The sequence below is a fragment of the Gossypium arboreum genome, chromosome 9 (assembly GCF_025698485.1).
Source record: "Gossypium arboreum isolate Shixiya-1 chromosome 9, ASM2569848v2, whole genome shotgun sequence".
In the NCBI taxonomy this organism is placed as follows: Eukaryota; Viridiplantae; Streptophyta; class Magnoliopsida; order Malvales; family Malvaceae; genus Gossypium; species Gossypium arboreum.
This window is the reverse complement of record NC_069078.1, coordinates 57,381,925-57,401,384: the sequence shown is the minus strand read 5'-3', so window position 1 is coordinate 57,401,384 and position 19,460 is coordinate 57,381,925. Positions and strand designations below refer to the sequence as shown.

The 19,460-nt window shown below is 32.5% G+C and overlaps 1 protein-coding gene across 2 annotated transcripts; it reads right to left on the bottom strand.

The window, feature by feature from the left end:
* Nucleotides 1–12,304: 12,304 nt before the first annotated feature.
* Nucleotides 12,305–19,057, bottom strand: LOC108489914 (protein OBERON 1). 2 transcript variants are annotated; one of them, XM_017794656.2, is made up of 6 exons: nt 18,974–19,057; nt 18,823–18,874; nt 17,700–18,114; nt 14,300–14,856; nt 14,116–14,182; nt 12,305–13,257 (listed from the first exon to the last, which is right to left on the bottom strand). In XM_017794656.2, exons 3-6 carry the CDS (start codon nt 18,073–18,075, stop codon nt 12,815–12,817), a joined length of 1,443 nt encoding a protein of 480 aa, XP_017650145.1. In that variant the 5' UTR covers nt 18,076–18,114; nt 18,823–18,874; nt 18,974–19,057; the 3' UTR covers nt 12,305–12,814. The 2 variants fall into 2 exon arrangements, with proteins under 2 accessions (XP_017650145.1, XP_017650144.1); XM_017794655.2 differs by having other exon boundaries at nt 18,823–18,871; nt 18,974–19,033.
* Nucleotides 19,058–19,460: the final 403 nt, after the last annotated feature.

The window sequence follows — 19,460 nt, the reverse complement described above, 5'->3', positions numbered from 1 at the left end:
TTTTCATTTGTTGAATAATTGTAGAAGATTGTATATCTTCTATTCTAGTATTTCTAAAATTTCTACTAGGTTCAGAGGAAAAGTAGGTATTTGAACTGTTTTCATTCCTATTGGTGTTGAACTTATATTATCTTCATCTTCCTCTGTTTGAGTATTTGAAGGTAATACTAAATTATTATTTGGATTGGTTATAGCATTATTTTTAAAATATAATCTATCTCCTCATAACATATATTCTATAGTACTTACAAGTTTTGAAGTACTAACACCACTTATTCTATCTATCATTCAATCTCTTGGTATTGATAAATCTTTTAAACGTAATAATTTTGGCTGAATTTCGTAGTAAATTTATTAGGTTCAAATAACTCAATTATTTTATTATTAATCTCCTTAATTTCTACTTACGCGTATTGGTATATTCATTTATAGAAGTCCAACTTATTGCTAGATCTTCTACTAAATCATTAATTTCAAATTTTTAAATGCAATTCTTAAACATAAACATTCCTCTATTAGAGGATTTGTAATAGATATAAAATAGTTTGGTTTAACTTTAAAACCTATTACATTAGTATGTAAATTAGACTGAATTCTTCCAATAAGTGCTTTTATTGGATTTTCAAATCTTTTATCTAGTAAAACTGCTATTATAAGTATATTATGACCTTTTCTAAATAAAGCTTTAATTGTTATTATAATTATACCTAAATGTATATATCTAACTTGAGGATATTTCTTTTAATCCTCTTAATTTTATCTTTAGTAAATAATGAAATTTCATTAATCCACCTCTAGTATCTTTAGCGATTGTATTGCCACTGATTTTCTCTATATGTCTTTAACTCCATATTTTAAACTTAGATATTTTATATATTTCTTCTTTAGAAATATGATTTTTATTTATTTTTCTATCATTTCATCAAAAAGTCTTTTTCTTCTCCGATTAAATTTCTTAATTTTATATCTTGTTGCTCAAACTTAGAAATTTCTTCTAATTGATTTTTAGAAATACTTCTTACATTAAACATAAATATATATTCTTTATTATCCTAATCGAATCATTTTCGATATTAATTCATATAATATTTCTTGAGATTTATTTCCTCTTCATAACATATTTCTAAATCTTGTTCTTCAAGACTTTTAATCATTTTTTAGTATTTTTCCTTTATTAGGACAATTTGGTGCTATATGACATTCTTCATCACCTATAAAACATTTATATATTTGTTTTTAGGCTTTTTAGAAGTTTTTCTTCTAACATATTTTTTCTTTTTCTTATTACTAGTATATCTTTTATTTCCTGGTTTCCATTTAATTAATCTATATTTTCTATTTTCCTTCCTATGTTTTTTATAAATATTAGGACGTGTTGTTTTACATCCAAACTCCTATTCATTTTCTAAAATTTTTGTACAATGGCTATAACTTAATTTATTTTTTACTTGTTTAGAAGCTTTAGTTTGTAAATAATGTAAAGTTATTCTTTTTGCAAAATTTATCCTATTACCTATAGAATCTATATTTTCTTTTGCTATTCTGCTTTTTTACTATGTTTATCTAAATAAGATACATATTTTTTATACATATCTCATCCCGTAGTGGGGTAGCTTATGAAAATATTGGTTTTCCAAAATTCTATATTTTCATTTTTGAGCTTTTGATATTCATGAAGAAATTTTTAGAAAATTTTTCTAGATATCTTATATCACATAGTAAAAAAAATTACATTTGAATTTTAACTTCTATAATCATTAGTCTATCCTCGTCTCCTTTAATAGGAGGGACTAAATTTGTTGGATTATGTGCTTTTTGTTGTTTGCATTGGAAAAATTGTTATTATTTTTTCCTTGAAATAATAAAAGAATTTTGAAAAAATAATGAATTGATGGTATAAACTCTCTTGAGAGAAATGCTTTTGTTTATCAATTCTAAGAATAGGCAAACCATAATTCATATGAAAAAATTAATATGAATGTAGATATTTGTGATATATATTTGTACCTTTTAAGATTTTTTTTTTAATATTGAAAACTTTGTGTTATATCCTTCTATTAAGAAAACACATGGCAAGCTAAAAATGCATAGTTGATTCTGCATTGATTTCTTGATCACGACTGCTCGCTCCACTTCAAACGGGACCTACCACCTGAGCTTAAAAGAAAATGTTTTCCTAATGTGAACGCACTCCTAAGACAACAATGACCCAATTTAGGCTAACTATCTCATATTGATATAATCCCATGATATGTGTCTGTGGTTATCCATTACGCATTTAACGTGTGACAGCCCCAAAGTGACCCTAGTCGGAAAGCGGTTTCGGGACCTCTAAACCGAGTCACCAAATTATTTGAATATGATATTTATTGTCTAAAATATGTGAATATGAATGTGTGAAAGTTTTAAGCTTCGATTTAGTCGATTGCATGTGAATTCAGCTAATAGGACTTATGTGTGACACTTTTGAAATGTGATAGGTTAATCTATAAGGATCTATTAGTGCATGTAATAAAAGGGTGGACTTGCATGTCAATTTCCCCTTAATTTAGTAGTGGCGGCCATGACAAGGAAGGTGGACAAAATGTTATGGGCAAAACATGTCATAAACATGTTATGTTAGTGATTTATGTTAGGAAAAATAAAATAAGGAGTATGGGTAATAAAATAATAATGGGAAGGTAAATGATGATGAAAAAAAAGAAAAGAAAAGAAAAAAAAAAAAAAAAAAGGCTCTCATGTTGTTCTTGGCGAATAGAAGAAAGAGAAGAAGGGGAAGAGCTTGAGAAAATCGGCTATGGTGGTTTGCTAGACTAAGGTATGTTTGATGTTGTCCATGAGATTCATGCATGTTTTTAGTTGTTAGTTTGAGTTCTACCTAGCCTATGGTTTAAATCTTTGCTATGAGATGGAGATGATATTCGGCCATGGGTGTTGTCTTCTTGGTTGATGTTTGATGTTGTGGTGATGAGGCATAAAGATGAGTTAAGTTTGGCTAAGGTGGATTTGTGTTGATGTCATTTGCATGCTAAGTGTGAAGCTTTGTAATGATACATGTGATGGTGATTGATGACTCTTGGATTTTCTTTTTGGCATTTTGAGTTAGACATTAAGTTCTTTGTGTAACCCATGACCAAAATTGAATGGTATGGTGTCTTGATGCATTCGCCATGGTAGAAAGTAGATGTGAAATGGTAGTAAGGTGAAGTGCAAAATGTTAGTATTTGATTACTAGTGTATATATGCGTATTAGCCGAGTTTTGAACTTGAAACAAGATGATATATAATCAATACAAGTAACCATACTTGTAGGAAGTATTAAGCATATAATCGGCCTCAACATAGACATGCATATTCGCCATAGGAAGAAGATTGGTGTTGCATGTATTCGGTTAGAGGCAAGCATATTGATGCTTTTATCTTGGCATAGACAATCGGCTAAAAGGGAGAGTGGGTTAATATGTTGAGTTGATTCATGATTTCATATGTATGTGACTTTAATGTCTAATGTATATATATATAGGCTAAGTACCTTGAGTTCCTCTTTTCGATGCTCAAATGATTAAATCAATTTATTTGTTAAATTAAGCTCAAGAGCAAAGGGGAACTAAATCCGATAAAGGGAAGGAAAAAGTGGTCGAATAGCCATCGAAATAGTTTGACAACATCCGAGGTAAGTTTTCGAGTAACGAGACTTAGTTTACGATTTGATTAAGTCATGACGTATGAGCATAACAAATATACGGTGATATGATGATTCTACTTGAATTATATGTTGAGTTAATTAGTCTATACGTACGACGGGTAGCCGTATGTGCATAGAGATCGTGTCATAAAGCAAACTAAACCATGCTGTTTGTATGTGGCTAGTGAGCCGAAAATGGGATTGCTTAATACATGACTTGTGTTTGAACTCTAATTATGAAAATGAAATATAGATGTGTCATGATTTATTGATATGTGCATGAATATTTGGATGATAACCGGGCTAAGTCCCAAAGGCATTTGCGCTAGTGACTAGTTCCGGGCTAAGTCCCGAAGGCATTCGTGCGAGTTACTATATCCGGGCTAAGTCCCGAAGGCATTTGTACGAGTTACTATATCCGGGCTATGTCCCGAAGGCATTCGAGCGAGTAGCTATATCCGGTTAAATCCCGAAGGTACTTGGCTTGGGAATGAGCGACCTTGCTGTAATAGTTTCAATTAATACGCTCGTAAAATCCCAGCGATGAGATATGTTTCGTATATGCATTGAATTAGTTGATCCCTTACAAATAGTATTCGCTCAGTCGATAAATGAGCTACCGGCCTTTGGCTAAGTTGATCTTTTGTGTATGAATATAAGGGTTGGTAATGTGAAGTAAGTATGATATTGAGAATTTGTGCATATGAAATTATCCGTTTAGCCATATGAATGCTACACTTTAGTTGTGTCTAATTTCATGGCTCAAAACTTACTAAGCATTTAATGCTTACTCCGTTTCTTTGAATCTCTGTTTTATAGATTTTGGTTCGTCAGCTATCGGACTCGGGATTATTGAAGTCGAAGTCGCCCACACTATCAAAGCCCTTTTGGTACACTTTTGGTTGAACTCTGAAAATGGCATGTATAGGACTACCCCTTTTGATGTTGGTCATGTACCTTTCGGTATTGTACAAATTTGGATAGCCATGCGAAAATAGCTTATATATATTTTGAGCATAATGTTATAATCATCTTGTATGTATATGGTTATTGAGAGGTGTGGATATGCTTGGCAATGAATGGCCACTGGAATGGTTAATCACGATCATATTTCGTGCTATATATGCTAAAGGGTTAGTTGAATCATGGAAACTATGTAATAGGTAAAGTCTACTTTATAGGCAGATGCTGACAGCAGCAGTGGTGTGAATTTGAAAAATCACTAAAAATATTAGGAATGGATTTAAATAGTGAATAAATTATGTAATCGAACCTTGATGAATCTACTTTCATATGGAAGAAACGAAGTGGTCATATGAGTCGTATTTCAAGAGATATTTAAGTTTTAGTGGAACAGGACCAGAGCGATTTCTGGATCCCCTGATCTGACTTTGGAAATTTACTATAAATTAACCAGAGATAATTAGAAGTCATACCATATATGTATAGATTCCTTTTCGAGTCTAGTTTCTATAGAAACAAACGGCATCAGTATTACAGCCCTGTACAGGGAGATATATAAGTTGTAATGCATGAAGGTCAGAGCAGTCGAACCCTGAAACAGGGGAGACTTTAACTAATAAACTGTACTAATTGGTCCGACCAAAAATTCTAGAAAAAAATTTGTAGATGGATATATGAGTCTAGTTTCAGGGAAAATTTACAGAATCAGTTTTCGAGTTTCGGAACTCGAGATATGATTTTTAAAGCGACTGTGATGCAGTTAGCCAGCTTGTCTGGAAAATTTTTGGACTGTGAAAATAAATGAGTTAAGTTGGTTCACACTTCGTGTCCGACTCCGGCAACGGTCTCGGGTACGGGGTGTTACATAACGGGATTAAATGCGTATCCAACCATATCATGACAGTAGACTAGGGGATCTCTCCTATAAATAATTTAGAAGATTATGAACAGGGATCGACTTTTTAACACTTAGAGTTACTTTAAGCATTTGCCTTCTTAATTAGCCTATCTTTTTGTCCTTATTCTGGCTCTCGGCCTTCATAAGTGAATTGGCCTCCAAATCAGATCAGACTTCCTTCTCTCCATATCCCAAACTCGAAATCATAATGAAAATGCAAGAATACACACCAAACAGTGTCAATTACACAGACATAGAATCTCGTAATCATTCAATCAATTACAGAATCGATGCACACAATTTCTAAACAATCACACACACACCCACCCACATCACGTAACCTCTGAAGCAGATACTCATTTATTAGGCAATATCATATTAACGAATCACTTAACTAATGCAGCGGTTGCATATAACAGATATGTCCGAGTCAAAACAAAGTCTCGACTACCCTTACCAAAACCTAGCTAAGGGTCGAAACACACAGAACCACAAAGATGTCATAAATCAAAACAGTACAAAAATTTGGCAAGATAGGACCACATGGTATTGTGCCCCGACCGTGTGGAAATGTCCATGCCGTTTGGGGGTCTACACACCTATGTGAAGGCCACACACGCCTGTAAGAAGGCCACACACGCCCATGTGAAGGCCACACATGCCCGTGCAGAGGGGACACATGCCCGTGTGAGCAGCTCGTGCAACTCACTGTCCAAAAGTGCTAAAAATTAAGAATAGAGGAGACACGGCGGTGTGGAGATCTCACACGCCCGTGTAGGACACATGCCCATCTGGCCAAGTCGTGTGGCACCAAAATTCGCCCAAAAACCTTAATTCCCAATTTCACATGACCGTGTGAGCCACCATGTAGGGCACACACCAATGTAGCCACCCGTGTGGTCAAGAAACCACACTGAAATAGGCTGCAAAACATGCCTTTGATGTTGAAACGATCCCCAACCCTCGTTAACTCAACAATAAGTCAAAAACACACAGAATTGCAATCGATTCCTCAACAATGACCCTTCAGTTGATAAATTTCAGAAACCTACAAACCATGTAGAAATTCACAGAACCAAATCAGAATTTTGTCAATAACAAAAAGGAAAAGTATTCAAACCCACACCTTAATTCGCGATAGCAACCACCAGAATCATTCGATTTGCTCCTGGAAACCAACTCTAAGACCTCAATTACAAGCACAACTAAACTATGTGAATTTAATTAGCAACATAATGAAATTGAAGCAATCCCCCTATTAAAACAAAAGATGAAACTTACCCGATTTCAAGCCAATCCAACAAAACACTTGTAATAGCCCTAATTTGACCCTAGTCGGAAAGTGGTTTTGGGACCACAAAACCGAGTCGTAAAAATAATTAACCATCATATTTGATGCTTATTATATGTGAACGTGCATGTGTGAAAGTTTCATACTGTAATTTTGCCAATTGTATGTGAAATTATTAAATAGGACTTATGTGAGAAAATTTTGAAATGTGATAGATAAATTTATAAGTGGTTTATTAATGCATGTTTTAAAGAGTTTGGACTTGCATGTCAAATGTCCCTTTTTGTTTATAGTGGCCGGCCATTTTGATGTTTATGACAATATATATGTATTATTTATTAGTTTTAAGGCAACTAAATGGCTTTATAATTTTTATAATATTGATGAATAAAAAAAAAGAAAGGTGAACAAAACAAAGTTTCATCTTTATTCTTCTTGGCGATTGAAAAGAAAAAAAAGGCAAAAACCTTCGGTCATCTTAAGCTTGAAACAAGGTTAGTAAATTATGATAAATTTTGAAATGGTAGCTTATTTTAAGTTAATCACTAAGTTTTTTATTCAGCCCATGTTAAAATTTTGGAATTTAGTAATGATATGAGTATACGGCTACAAATGAATTTTGTAGAGAATGAATGTTGTTTTCAAGTTTTAATGAAAAATTTGCAAATGGGTGATGTTTGATATAGTTTAATGTTCATATTAGTAGTTGAGATGATAGAAAAATTCGGCTTGTGTAGTTGTGAAACTTGCCGAATGTGAACTAGTGTAATCTTTGAGTAATGTTTGTGTGTTAAAGTAGTTGATGGCTTAGGTAGTATCTATAAGTGATTCGGTCATGAAATGGAATTGAATATGAAGGTTAAGTTTGCATAGTTAGGGTTGACTAGGTTATATATTAATCATAAATGGATCACATGTGTATGAGCATGTATGTATTTGTGTGCGGCATTGTTGATAAATGGCAATAAGTAATGTGGTAAATGATTAATTTGTGATAGTCATATATAGGTATGAATATATATATATATGTGTCTTATGCATGTACCATGTACTTATAGTGACAATCGGATGTATGGTTGAATTCATGCATACGAAAACATGATAAGTTATATGAATCCTTGTTTGTGGATATGAATATATATTGATTGAATAAGTATGAAATCGATTCATGACATATTTTATAAAATATATTATGTATTGGAGTTTTATATGATTGTCAAATGTGACTACTAAGAAGTAAAATTGAGTAAGTAATTTAAATAAATCTATTTTGTTTTAATTAAGCTCAAGAGCAAAGGGGGTCTAAATTAGATAAGGGAATGGAGAAAGCAGTCGAGTAGATTATCCGCAACTATTCAAAACATCCGAGGTAAGTCTTTGAGTAATGAAACTTAGCTTATGATTTTATAAAATCATGGTATATAAGCATAATAAATAAATTGTGACCTATTGGTTCTACTTGAATTACGTAGTGGAATAAATAATTTGTACATATGATCAGGCGAAATGGTTATAGAAATCATATTGGATAGCGAAACGAAATCGTGTTCTTTGTATGTGGCTATTGAGCCGAAAGTGGAATGGTTGATAAGCATGTTGTGCTTGTGTTCAAGTAATGTAAATGAAATGCTAATGTGTTATGATATATATATATGCATGATAATGGAGAATTATATCCGGGTTAAGTCCCGAAGGTATTTGTACTGGTGTTATATCCGGGCTAAGTCCCGAAGGAATTCGTACTGGTATTATATCCGGGCTAAGTCCCGAAGGCATTTGTGCTGGTGTTATATTCGGCTAAGTCCCAAGGCATTAAATCTTTGGTATTATATCCGGCTAAAGTCCCGAGCATTCGTCTTTGGTATTATATCCGGGCTTAAAGTCCCGCATGCTTTGTGGTGGTGATTAGATTTGGGTTTTAAACCTAGCAGACTTAATTTTGATGATTAGAGTAAGATTATGATTTCGAATGTTCGTAGTAAACTACCATTGAATATGTTCAATACATTAAGTTGGTCAGGTATGTATTATATACTTTTATATGTTAGATTGATCGAAATTGAATCATGAATGCGAAATGACAAGTATATGTGAAAATCTCATATGTGTATGTGTGTATTCGGTTATGGTGAAAGGTTATATGAGATTGATTTGGTGATATACATGTTAAATAATATGAATGCAAAGAATAGGTAATAAATCTGCTTGGGACAACAGCAGTAACGTGATTTCAGAAAATCACCATAAATTGTGGGAGTTGAGTTAGAGGCTGAATAAATTATGCCATGAAATCTTAATGAGACTAGTTTCTTATAAAAGAAACCGTGTAAGCAAAAGAATTTCGAATAATGAGAAAATTGATTCGTAGTGAAGAGTGGTCAGAATAGTCAAACAGCGAAACAGGGGAAACTTCAATAAAAATCTGGTATTGATTTGTCAAACCAAAAATTCTGCAAATTTGATGGATGGAAGATATATGAGTCTATTTTCAGGGAAAATTAACGGCACTCAATTTGGAATTTATTAGATCCAATTATAAATAATTTAGTGACTGCTGCTCAGGAAGACAGCTTGTAGTGAATTTGTGATTATGTTGTAAACATTGATAAAACTGTTTGAGTTGCTTATAAGATATTGATCAAAACCATATGTGAATTTTGAATTGTGATGTTAGGAAATGATATATAAGTGGTTTTGATATGATGAAATTGATGTACAAGATATGTATATGTGGTGAGGCCGAAATGGCTAATATTAAATGTGTGCAAGTTATCTGAAGGGCCTTTATGAAAATGTGTGCTATCTTATTTGTGTAGTGAGGCCGAATGGTTACTTAGGAATGTAATATGGCTGAGTGGTTATTTAAATGAAAGCAAAGTATATGATGTATTAGCAAGTAATGATAAAAGCATTATCTTATATATGTGCTTGTGTAGGTGGTGTGACCGAATGGGCAAGTGTGAAATGTACATATGTTTATGTGTATATAATTTGGCCGAATGACCAATTATGAAAAGTGGGTATTATTAGATATTTGATGAGGCCAAAGTTAGTAAAAAGGTATATAAAATAAATTGTGCTGAGATTGTATCCGGGTTTAAAGTCCCGTAGGCTTTGTCTTTGGTGTTATGTTGGGTTTTATACCTCGCAGCCAAATGCTAGTGAATTCGATAAAGCATATGACTACGAGATCCTATGCTAAGATGATAAATTGAACTCGTATTACACATTAAGTGATTCAGGTATGTGATATATATATTATTTATGTGAGATTGATCTGACGAGAATAAATAATGTGTAATGAGAAGCATATGAAAAGATGTGGTAAATTCATATGTAGATTTGTATATGTGTGCATTCAGTTATTATGCAAAGTTACAAGATAGTTTTTAATATACCATTTAACTATGAATGTTGAAAGTAAGTGTGGGTAAGAAATGATACACTAGTGAAATTTGAAAGAATTAAAGTTAATTCGGAAGCTTGTAAATACTATGTTTATATGAGTTTGAGTATAAACGGAGTAAAATGATACGTGTTTGTGCATAATCGGCCAACTAGTATTGTACTCAGAAAGTGTTATGTGATTTCAAACATTTGGTTTGTTTTTAAGTTCAACTGTTTAAATTGCATAAGACTTACTAAGCTTATGAAAGCTTACTTTGAATGTTATGTTTCTCTGTTTATTTTTGTACATCGTTGACTCTTACTATTAGCACGGGGATCGTCAGCACTTCGTCACACTATCTACTATTGTGGTTATCATGTATTTTGGACTTAGCTTATGGCATGTATAGGTTAGACTATAAGTAGAATGATATTTTGACTATTGCATATAAGCCATGCGAATATGGCATCTTATAGAAGTTTACTTTTATAAGTTTTAAATTCGATCTTTGTTTGTATCTATTAGTTATATATATAAATGATCTTTTATTTAAGAAAAGGCTCAAAATTTTACTGTTCTGATCCGATTCCTAATTTCTGGTAACGTCTCGTCCTATTCCGGCGACGGCTACGGGATAGGGGTGTTACAACACTCGAGCCTATTCAATCAACCATGACGATGACAAACCCGAGATTAATTTGAGGAACAGAAAAGAAAAAGAAGAAAACAAAATCTTGAAATTGAAAAACAAAAGGAGAAGGTAGAAACGTCTAGAGGAAAAGAACGTGTTCCCTTTTTATTTTTATTTCTTATGAAATTTCATATAACCGCATTAAAATAAAAATAAAATAGAAATAAATAAATAAACAAATAAATACTAAAACTTAAAAGCAACAATAATAAAACAAATTCCTCAATGCGAACATGAGGACTTAAACTCAAAAGCCCAAGCTAAACTAACACACAACCAACCACTAGACCAGCAAGACCATTCTAATATTAAAACACAACAACAAACTCAATTATCTGATCTAGCCACTAACCCTACCCACAAATCTCAAACCTTCCAACCCTATATTCCGGAGTGTTACAATAATTATTATGTCCAAAAAAAGCAGATATAATGAAATTATTAAAAAAAATAGTATATTAACCCTTTTAAATAAACTAACTTGGCATTATAAAGGTCATTTTAAAAAAAAAAGTCTAAATTTATCCACTTTGACTTGAGCTCGAAAATGTATTAGGATCAAATTAAACTCAAATTCAATTTAACTCAAATTTATCATAAACAATAAAAAATTCAAAGACTCAAAGATAATATAACCCAAACTTGAAACTACTCAAATTTGAGATAACTGGAGCTCAAAATTATTTAAAACAATAATGTCCAAACTTAAAATCCAAATAAATCAAACCCAAAATAATCCAAACTTACAATAAAACCTAAAATTAACAAAACACAATTAACACAATCTTGGAACTAACCTAAAAATCAACCGGATTTATATTGAACCAGCAAAAAATAACTGGATCCTTCCGATTGACAAATTTATAAAATTATTTTTAAATAAAAAGAATATCTAGTTAATTTGAAGTTCCAATCCCATCCCAACTTTCTACTTTAGATAATAAACCTTTCAATGAAAATCAATCTTAACCTGATTAGTTAAGGAAATAATTTGAAAAAAAAAAAACCTCCTAGTTGATTTGGAATTCAAATTCCAACATCACTGGAATAATTCTTCTTAGACTAATCTAATATTTATAAAAGTACTTATTGTTTAAATGAAAGGCAAACTTTTCAAAATAATTAAATAAGATCAAACATTTTGAAAATGCTCAAATAAAAACTTTTCAAATATTGTTTATCCAGGTTTAAATTATGCTTTTATTATTTTATTTTATTTTCAAATAATATTGAATTCAATTTTATGGTTTATTCTAAAGAAGTTAACATTCACTTAATGTTTATTACAACCTATATTAAAGCACGTGTAAAGCTCTTATTTGAAGACTTTTAAAAAGGTTGATTTGAAAAATTAGACAAAAGTTGTATACTACTTTGAGCATTTAACCTTCTTTTTCCGATGAAATAAAAAGAGAAATTAGTATGAAAAGGAATTACATTCTATCAGAGTACAATGGCAGACGACTTGCTCCCACTTAACATGATTTTTCCATAGCTTCTTTTCACAAAATCCGGGCTATTAAATCATACCACAATCTCTGACTGCGGAAACAGCACAAACCCGAGCCGACAAACCAAGTGATACCAACTTGCTTTCTACTAACGGTTTGAGTATCGTAATGAATTTTCCCTATCTAAATTCCTTTAGCAAGCTATGAAATATAGTACACATGGAGAAAAATGACAACACTATCAACAATGTATCTGACTTCTATAATACTATGTTCCCTTTTTAGCAGCCTTCATATGTCTTCCCTAGACAACTCTTGACTTCTTTGGGTGCACAGTGACCTTTTTTACATTATGCAAGTTCACGGTCACGGATGTAATGGAATCAGTTCAAAGGATGGGTTACCATCAAAATTCAGAGGAATTAACCCATTGTAATGGAGACGGCTTTAGTCCTCGATTTCCAAACCAAAATATTCCTTCAGGACACCTTTAGGAGTTCTTCCGAATCCATTGGCCACTTCTTCCATTTCTTTCAGTCTCATAACTTCGTATTTTATCTGATTGACTCTGCTCAAGACAGCATTCAACGATGCATCTGCTTCATTTCCAGATGATCGATCTGGTAGTTCAGATCTCTCCTTCTCCAGTTGCTGATAAAGATGGCGAAGGTAAACCTTCTGAGAACAAAGCTGTTCTTCTGCAATTTTGTATTCCGACTCCTGTGCCTTTCTCAGAGACTGAAGAACTTGATCAATCTCGCATTCAATTTTCAAGTATTCACTGCGATAATCAGAAGATACTGATAAAACCGCCTCCAAACATGATTTATCATCTACCAAGTCCTGATGATTTGTTGGTCCAAGCTCTCCATTTCCATTATGGAAGATATCTGCACATAAACCAAAATGATATTTTATATCCAAGTTTTAAGTTGATGTATGAACTGACTGTACCCGAGAGAGAATTTACACAAGGAACCATAGATTGATGCTAAGGAAATACTAATAAACAGTCAAACGCCTTATATGCAGAATACAAATCATCTTTCGTTTTAGACCTGGGAACAAACAAAGAAATGTTTTTCAGTTCTTCAAGCTCAGATATTTTTATATTCTCGAACTCTGACAAATCTATCCATGCTTCAATTCTGGAATTCTCTGGCTCGTTATGCTCAAAGTTAAATTCTGAATATTTAGGTTACCCACAAGAGACAGGTCACATGTCACGATATGACATCCAAGGAAAAGAATCGTGAAGACAATGAATACTATCAATAACACAAAATGACACTAATAACAGAATTTATATGCAAGTTCTAATGTATAGAGGAGGATAGACCTTTTTAGTTTGTTCTTCATTTTCTTGAACCACTTGTGTCCGCTTGGACATCAGTATAAGATATGCCACTCCTAATTGTGTAAGACACTAATATTCGACATTTGCACCTGAACCCAAGTAACATAGATATAGACAACCATTTGGATCCGCTAGGGTGATTTTCTAGAAAACACCACTTTGCGAGTGATATGCACTAACATCTAACTGGTTGAAAAGAAGAATAAATAACAAAACAAACTGCCCATCTAATAGAGAAAATAAGGGACGTTATTTCTTAAGCTCCTCAAAATCCAAAACCACAACAAATATTTTGATGCAAATTAATATAATGAAGTGTTTCATGCATTTCTAGCTAATATAGTTGTGACTTTATTCATTTTCATATGCATAAGATTTGAGGTTAAGTTACCTGTTGACATAACGGTATCAGTTTCTTTCACTTTCCAGATATCTTCAAGAGATGTCCCACATTTAAGCTGATGTAAATACCAAAAGCACTTACTAGCATTTTTAAGAAACCTCAAAAAGGAGAAAGACAACTTTTTGAAAAAAGCAAGAAATCTGTTAAGTTCTATAGCTAGCTTTAGCCTTACCTCTTTGATAGCTGACTCAATACGGTTCAGTAAGCCCTTTGCATTGCTCTTCTGCGAACCACGTAAAATGCAGACAGCAATGTTCAGAATCTTCTCAATCTCATCGCGGGAATCTATGGATTCACAAGTTTTTAAAAGTGTTGTCACATGTGGAACCAGAAATGTTTTTGTATCACAACGTCGGCAATAGTACTCAGCATCCAACCCAATGCTACCTCCAACTGTCCCAGCCATGTAAGATCGAAGAGCACAGTTTAGATGGGCAACATGCCCACATATATACCCATTCACCATTGCTTCACATTTGATATAACTGTAACCTCCATGTTTCAAGTCTATAGTCTTGCTACACAAAATACAGCAACAATCACGGCAGAAACGAGGTTCATTGCAGCAAAGATCACAAGGCAAGGGAACCAAAGAAGGGCATTCTGCTTCAGCAAATAAACTGTTGCACTTTTTGTTTCCAGCCTTGCACGCCAAACCATCAGACTGGGGGTCAGACACCAAAACTTCAGCTCTCTCATCAGGAGGGGCAGCAAAGAAAGCCCGTGCAACTGCATTATTCATAAACAAGAAAAATGTTCGTTGGAGAAAGGAAAAGTAGTTCATGGTTAAAACTAGACATCTTGAATAACTATATAACATTCAGGACAAATTATGGCCTCACAGTAAGGATGCAGTCTTTCAATAATACGAAGAGAAAATACTATGACTTTTTCTAGGCAGAGTGAATAAAGAAACGGAAAGCTAGTAGATAGGAGAAAAGTGAAAAAAGGGGAAAAAAAATCTCTCCATTGATATGCTTGGTAGAAAAGGTTGACAAAGTGAGAGAAAGCTTCTTTCCATTATTACTTGGTAGTGTGAAAAAGTGAAATGAAAGAAAACAAAAAGTACTATTATTTTATCACTCTAACCTTTGTAAGTTAACAGAAAAATGCAAAATCTAAAACTAACAGTGTCTTAAATTTAATATTTGACTTAGACATCCCTCCTTTTCTCTCCTCTTTCCTATCTTTTCAATTCAAAATGATTTGTTTTGCGAATAAGAGTGCAGATGATCAACTTTCCTATTTTCATTCATCCCTCTTTTCTCTCCTACAAAGCACTGATGAAAAATAATTTCTTTCGAACCTATAAGCTGTGTTCATCCAAGTTGATTCACTCGGGGTGGCTTGGATGCACTTTTATGTTATGAAAGGTAATAGTGCAAGACATGTACCTATTTTGCAGAAGTTTAATCGAGCTGGAAGAAATTATTGGAACTCTTCAATTCATTCTGACCAGGAAGAGCAAAAAGTTTAGACAATGTCTGCGAATCAGTACAAGGCTGTCTATGTATGAGAGGAAATAGGACAAAAAAGAGAAAGCAAATAGGTAGAGGCTAGGCTAAACAATTCACACACCTAGACAGGCCTTAATCTCCTGGGTAGCTTTGTTAGAAGGCTGCCTACAAGATTTAGACTAAGGGAGACACTTGGGATCAGTGATTTGCCTTCTCTACAACAACCAGAGGAGACCTGTGACCATCTTTTGACATGGTTGTGTTCTAAGTTGTTGGAGAAAGTATTGTGAGAATGTGGTATATACAGAGCTGCTGCAGGCTGGCAAGAGGCGTTGCACTTGGCACAGAAAAGGAAAAGCTCTCATTTCTGTTATTGTATGTTTAGCATGGAACGCTTACATCTATTACCAAAGGAAAGGAACAATTGAACTAATGGAGGAATTCTTTCTGTTATTCCAGCTACAATAAGATTTAGTTGGTATGATTTAAGGAATTTAGCAGGGAACACTGTTAATAGGGAGTTAAGTTGTGCTTGAGGTATATGCGATACTATGCATGCATAGTGTCTAAACTGTTTTTTTTTTGTTTTGCAGTTCAGTTTGAACTGTAGAAGCTTATCTACTTATTTTGGATAGTAAAAAAAATAAACAAAGAAAATAAGTTTCCTTTCACTTTTCCACTCACCCCTTCCATCTACCGAATACACTACCCAGCAATGCCTATGCAAATGAATTAAAAAAACAAGACCATATCTATGAGTACCATGAAAGACACTTCATAAGATTGTATTAACTCTCAATGAGTGCACTAAAGAATATGATTGTCATAAAGAGCAGTGTGATTCCAATATTAAGCAGTAAGCTGCTAATGGTTAAAAGGAATTACTTCATTATCTATGGCTAAGCTCTAGGATGCAAAGAATGCATCTAGAATGCAGGCAAGACACTAACAGGATACTTAATTTAAAAATGACTAGCACATCAATTCTTTTGTTGGTCAGATGGGATATTGTCTTCATTAATTAAACTCAAATAAACTATACAAGCTGCCTACAGAGAGTCAACATCATTTGAAGAATGGCTTTTAATTCCATAAAACAATATTAGTAGAAATCAATAGCTTTATATTCATTTTATCCTGCATAAAACTTTTCATCCATCGAAGGATGAAAAACATGTCAGGTGACTAGAAAACCCCAACCTACTCAACAATACGGAGCATTTCATGGTTAAGAATCTAAGAAATCAAAAATGTATAATATTTTTAATAATATAAACTATAAAATATAGATTAAATTAAATAAAATAATGTTTTGAAGTTTAGTTTTTATTTTATAGTGGGACCATATGTGTTAAATGAAATAAGATTATAAGAAACTTTAAAACCACCTTTTAGGTAGAATTGGGATAGACTGAAATTCCTTTCGAAATTCTTAAAATTTTTGAAATTTTCCATTATTTATTTTTACCTAAATAAGTAAATTCATTTTGGAATAAACTATAAGTATAATTTAAAAAATAATATTTTGAAGTTTAAGTTTTTCATTTATAGTGGGACCATATGCGTTACATGAAATAAGATTATCAGAAACATTAAAAAAAAGCACCTTTTTAGGTAGAATTTCGATAAACTCGAATCCCCTTTCGAAATTACTTAAAATTTTCCATTATGTATTTCAGCCTAAATCAGTAAATTCATTTTTCGAATTTTAAAACCTTTAATTGAAATGCAATTCTTTCTCTAAATCCTTCATTCAAACATACTCTAAGTGTAACAAAGAGTTAACTTGGCAACAAGTCAAACATGTCCTTCAACCAAAAGTATCGGATAATCATCGAAGTCACCCAAATTGGCTAACAGCATCTTGACACTCAAGTCTAAGTTGATCTCAGAGAATCATATAGGAGAGAACTATTGATCCAACCAAAGAGGCTAAATAACTGAAAGACTGAATCAGATATTATATATTGACAACAGAGGATTATGACGTTACACTAGTTAAAAGAATGCAGACGTTAATGCAATGAACCATATAAATAATTACAAAAACTAAAACGAGAACATGAAGACTGTAGAATAGAATGAGGAAAATGAACACAGTTATTTGAGGCTGACCGTTTGTCAAAGAATGTTTCATTGCAGGGATTTTCCAGCTGAATGAAGCAAAAAAAGCATTAATATCTGCATCAGGGAATGCCAATTTGACATACCGCTCAACTGAAAGCTTGCTAGCAAGACCACGTTTCCTGCCTGAGTCCACAAGCTTTTGGAGGCGCTTTGGAGGATACAAATACCTATCTAAGAAATGGCCAGTAATGGCTACTCTCCTTCCCACTTTCCAAGCCCATATGTCACCCTTCTTAGGCCAATCCACTGGAGCATACGGCAACCCAAACCCAGATGCCTCTGGCAAAACAGGACTGAGATGAAGACTATTTTCTCTTCGTCTAGGCGTGCTTCCATTATTTTCCTTAGTATCATCAATCTCCATAAGATTCAAGTTTAGCAGAAGTAGCCAAGAACCAGCACACTGCATTAAATGCAATTCAAAATTTTTTACATGTTCAGCCATTAAAAGATTACAAAACAGTTCTCAGTAATTGCAACATAAATTTCATCCTATGACATCCTGCTTAGCCATATTTACAGTCTTCCATAGCAAAGAAGAATCTACCCCTGAAATTTCGTACTGAGAACTACTCAAACTGTTTCCAGTATTCAGAACAGTACCCCAAAAGAAGATACTCAGACATATATAGACAAGTGTAAAACTAATTTTAACTTAATATATGATTGCTATTTTAACATACTACTAATTGGATTTAGCAATATAACTACATTGATGGTGCATGTTAAATTTCGATTCGATCAGATATTTTTATTATTGTAATCAAGAATATTGTCTTTTATACATATCTAGCAATTAAAATCTTTTCATAAAAAAATAGTTTAGACATTTTTAATTTACTGGAGGAAAAATCAAATAAATATTGCGAAAAGCATTTAAATTTAGATTAATGATTCAAAATTTAATGGCATGGCATCATAATAACAATAATAAAAAACAATGCAGGTTCCTTTAGCATCCAATAAAAAACTCAAGAATCTCTTCAAGAAATCCAATTTTCTTGAACGTAAATTTTAAGTTATTAGCGTCTATTAATTTAGAAAATTTCATCTGTTCACTTAATAATTGAAGGAAGAAAACGCCAGAAAAAAAAGAACTAAAAAAAATCACCTGGAACTGTTTAACAATTTCACGGGAGCAAGACTGACGATCTCTGCACCTGCTAAAACAGAAATAAATCTGTTTCCGGTTTTCTAAAATGGAAATCAAATAATTTTGAGATAACAAAATTTAAAAAGAAATTAGCAGAGAGAAGACTAACTTTAGGGTTAGGATTAAAGGGCAGAAAATGTAAAAGTTGAGAAACGATATTTTTCTATTGCAGATTGAAGAACTGATGAAACCCTAATTTAAAAAATAATCATTATGGGCTGGGCCGAGTTTGGACAAAAATTTTATCAATTTCGACCTGAATAAATTTAAATTATTATTTATTTTTAAGAGTATAAAATTAATATGATTTTATAAGTAATTTTATCTATAATTTATATTTTAACAATTCAATGTTAAATTAGTTAAAATAATTGTACTTGTTATACATGTAATTTAAATTAGTTTGATATCTTTATTATATCGATCTAAATTTAAAATTTTTAATCGTTTAATATACATTATTATAGATAATATTTTAAATTGATATAATAAAATTATCGAATCAATTAAAAAGTTATACGCATGAAAAATATAAATATATCAATAAATTTAATGATTATTAATTATATAAAAATTACAAAATAATGTAAAATTAT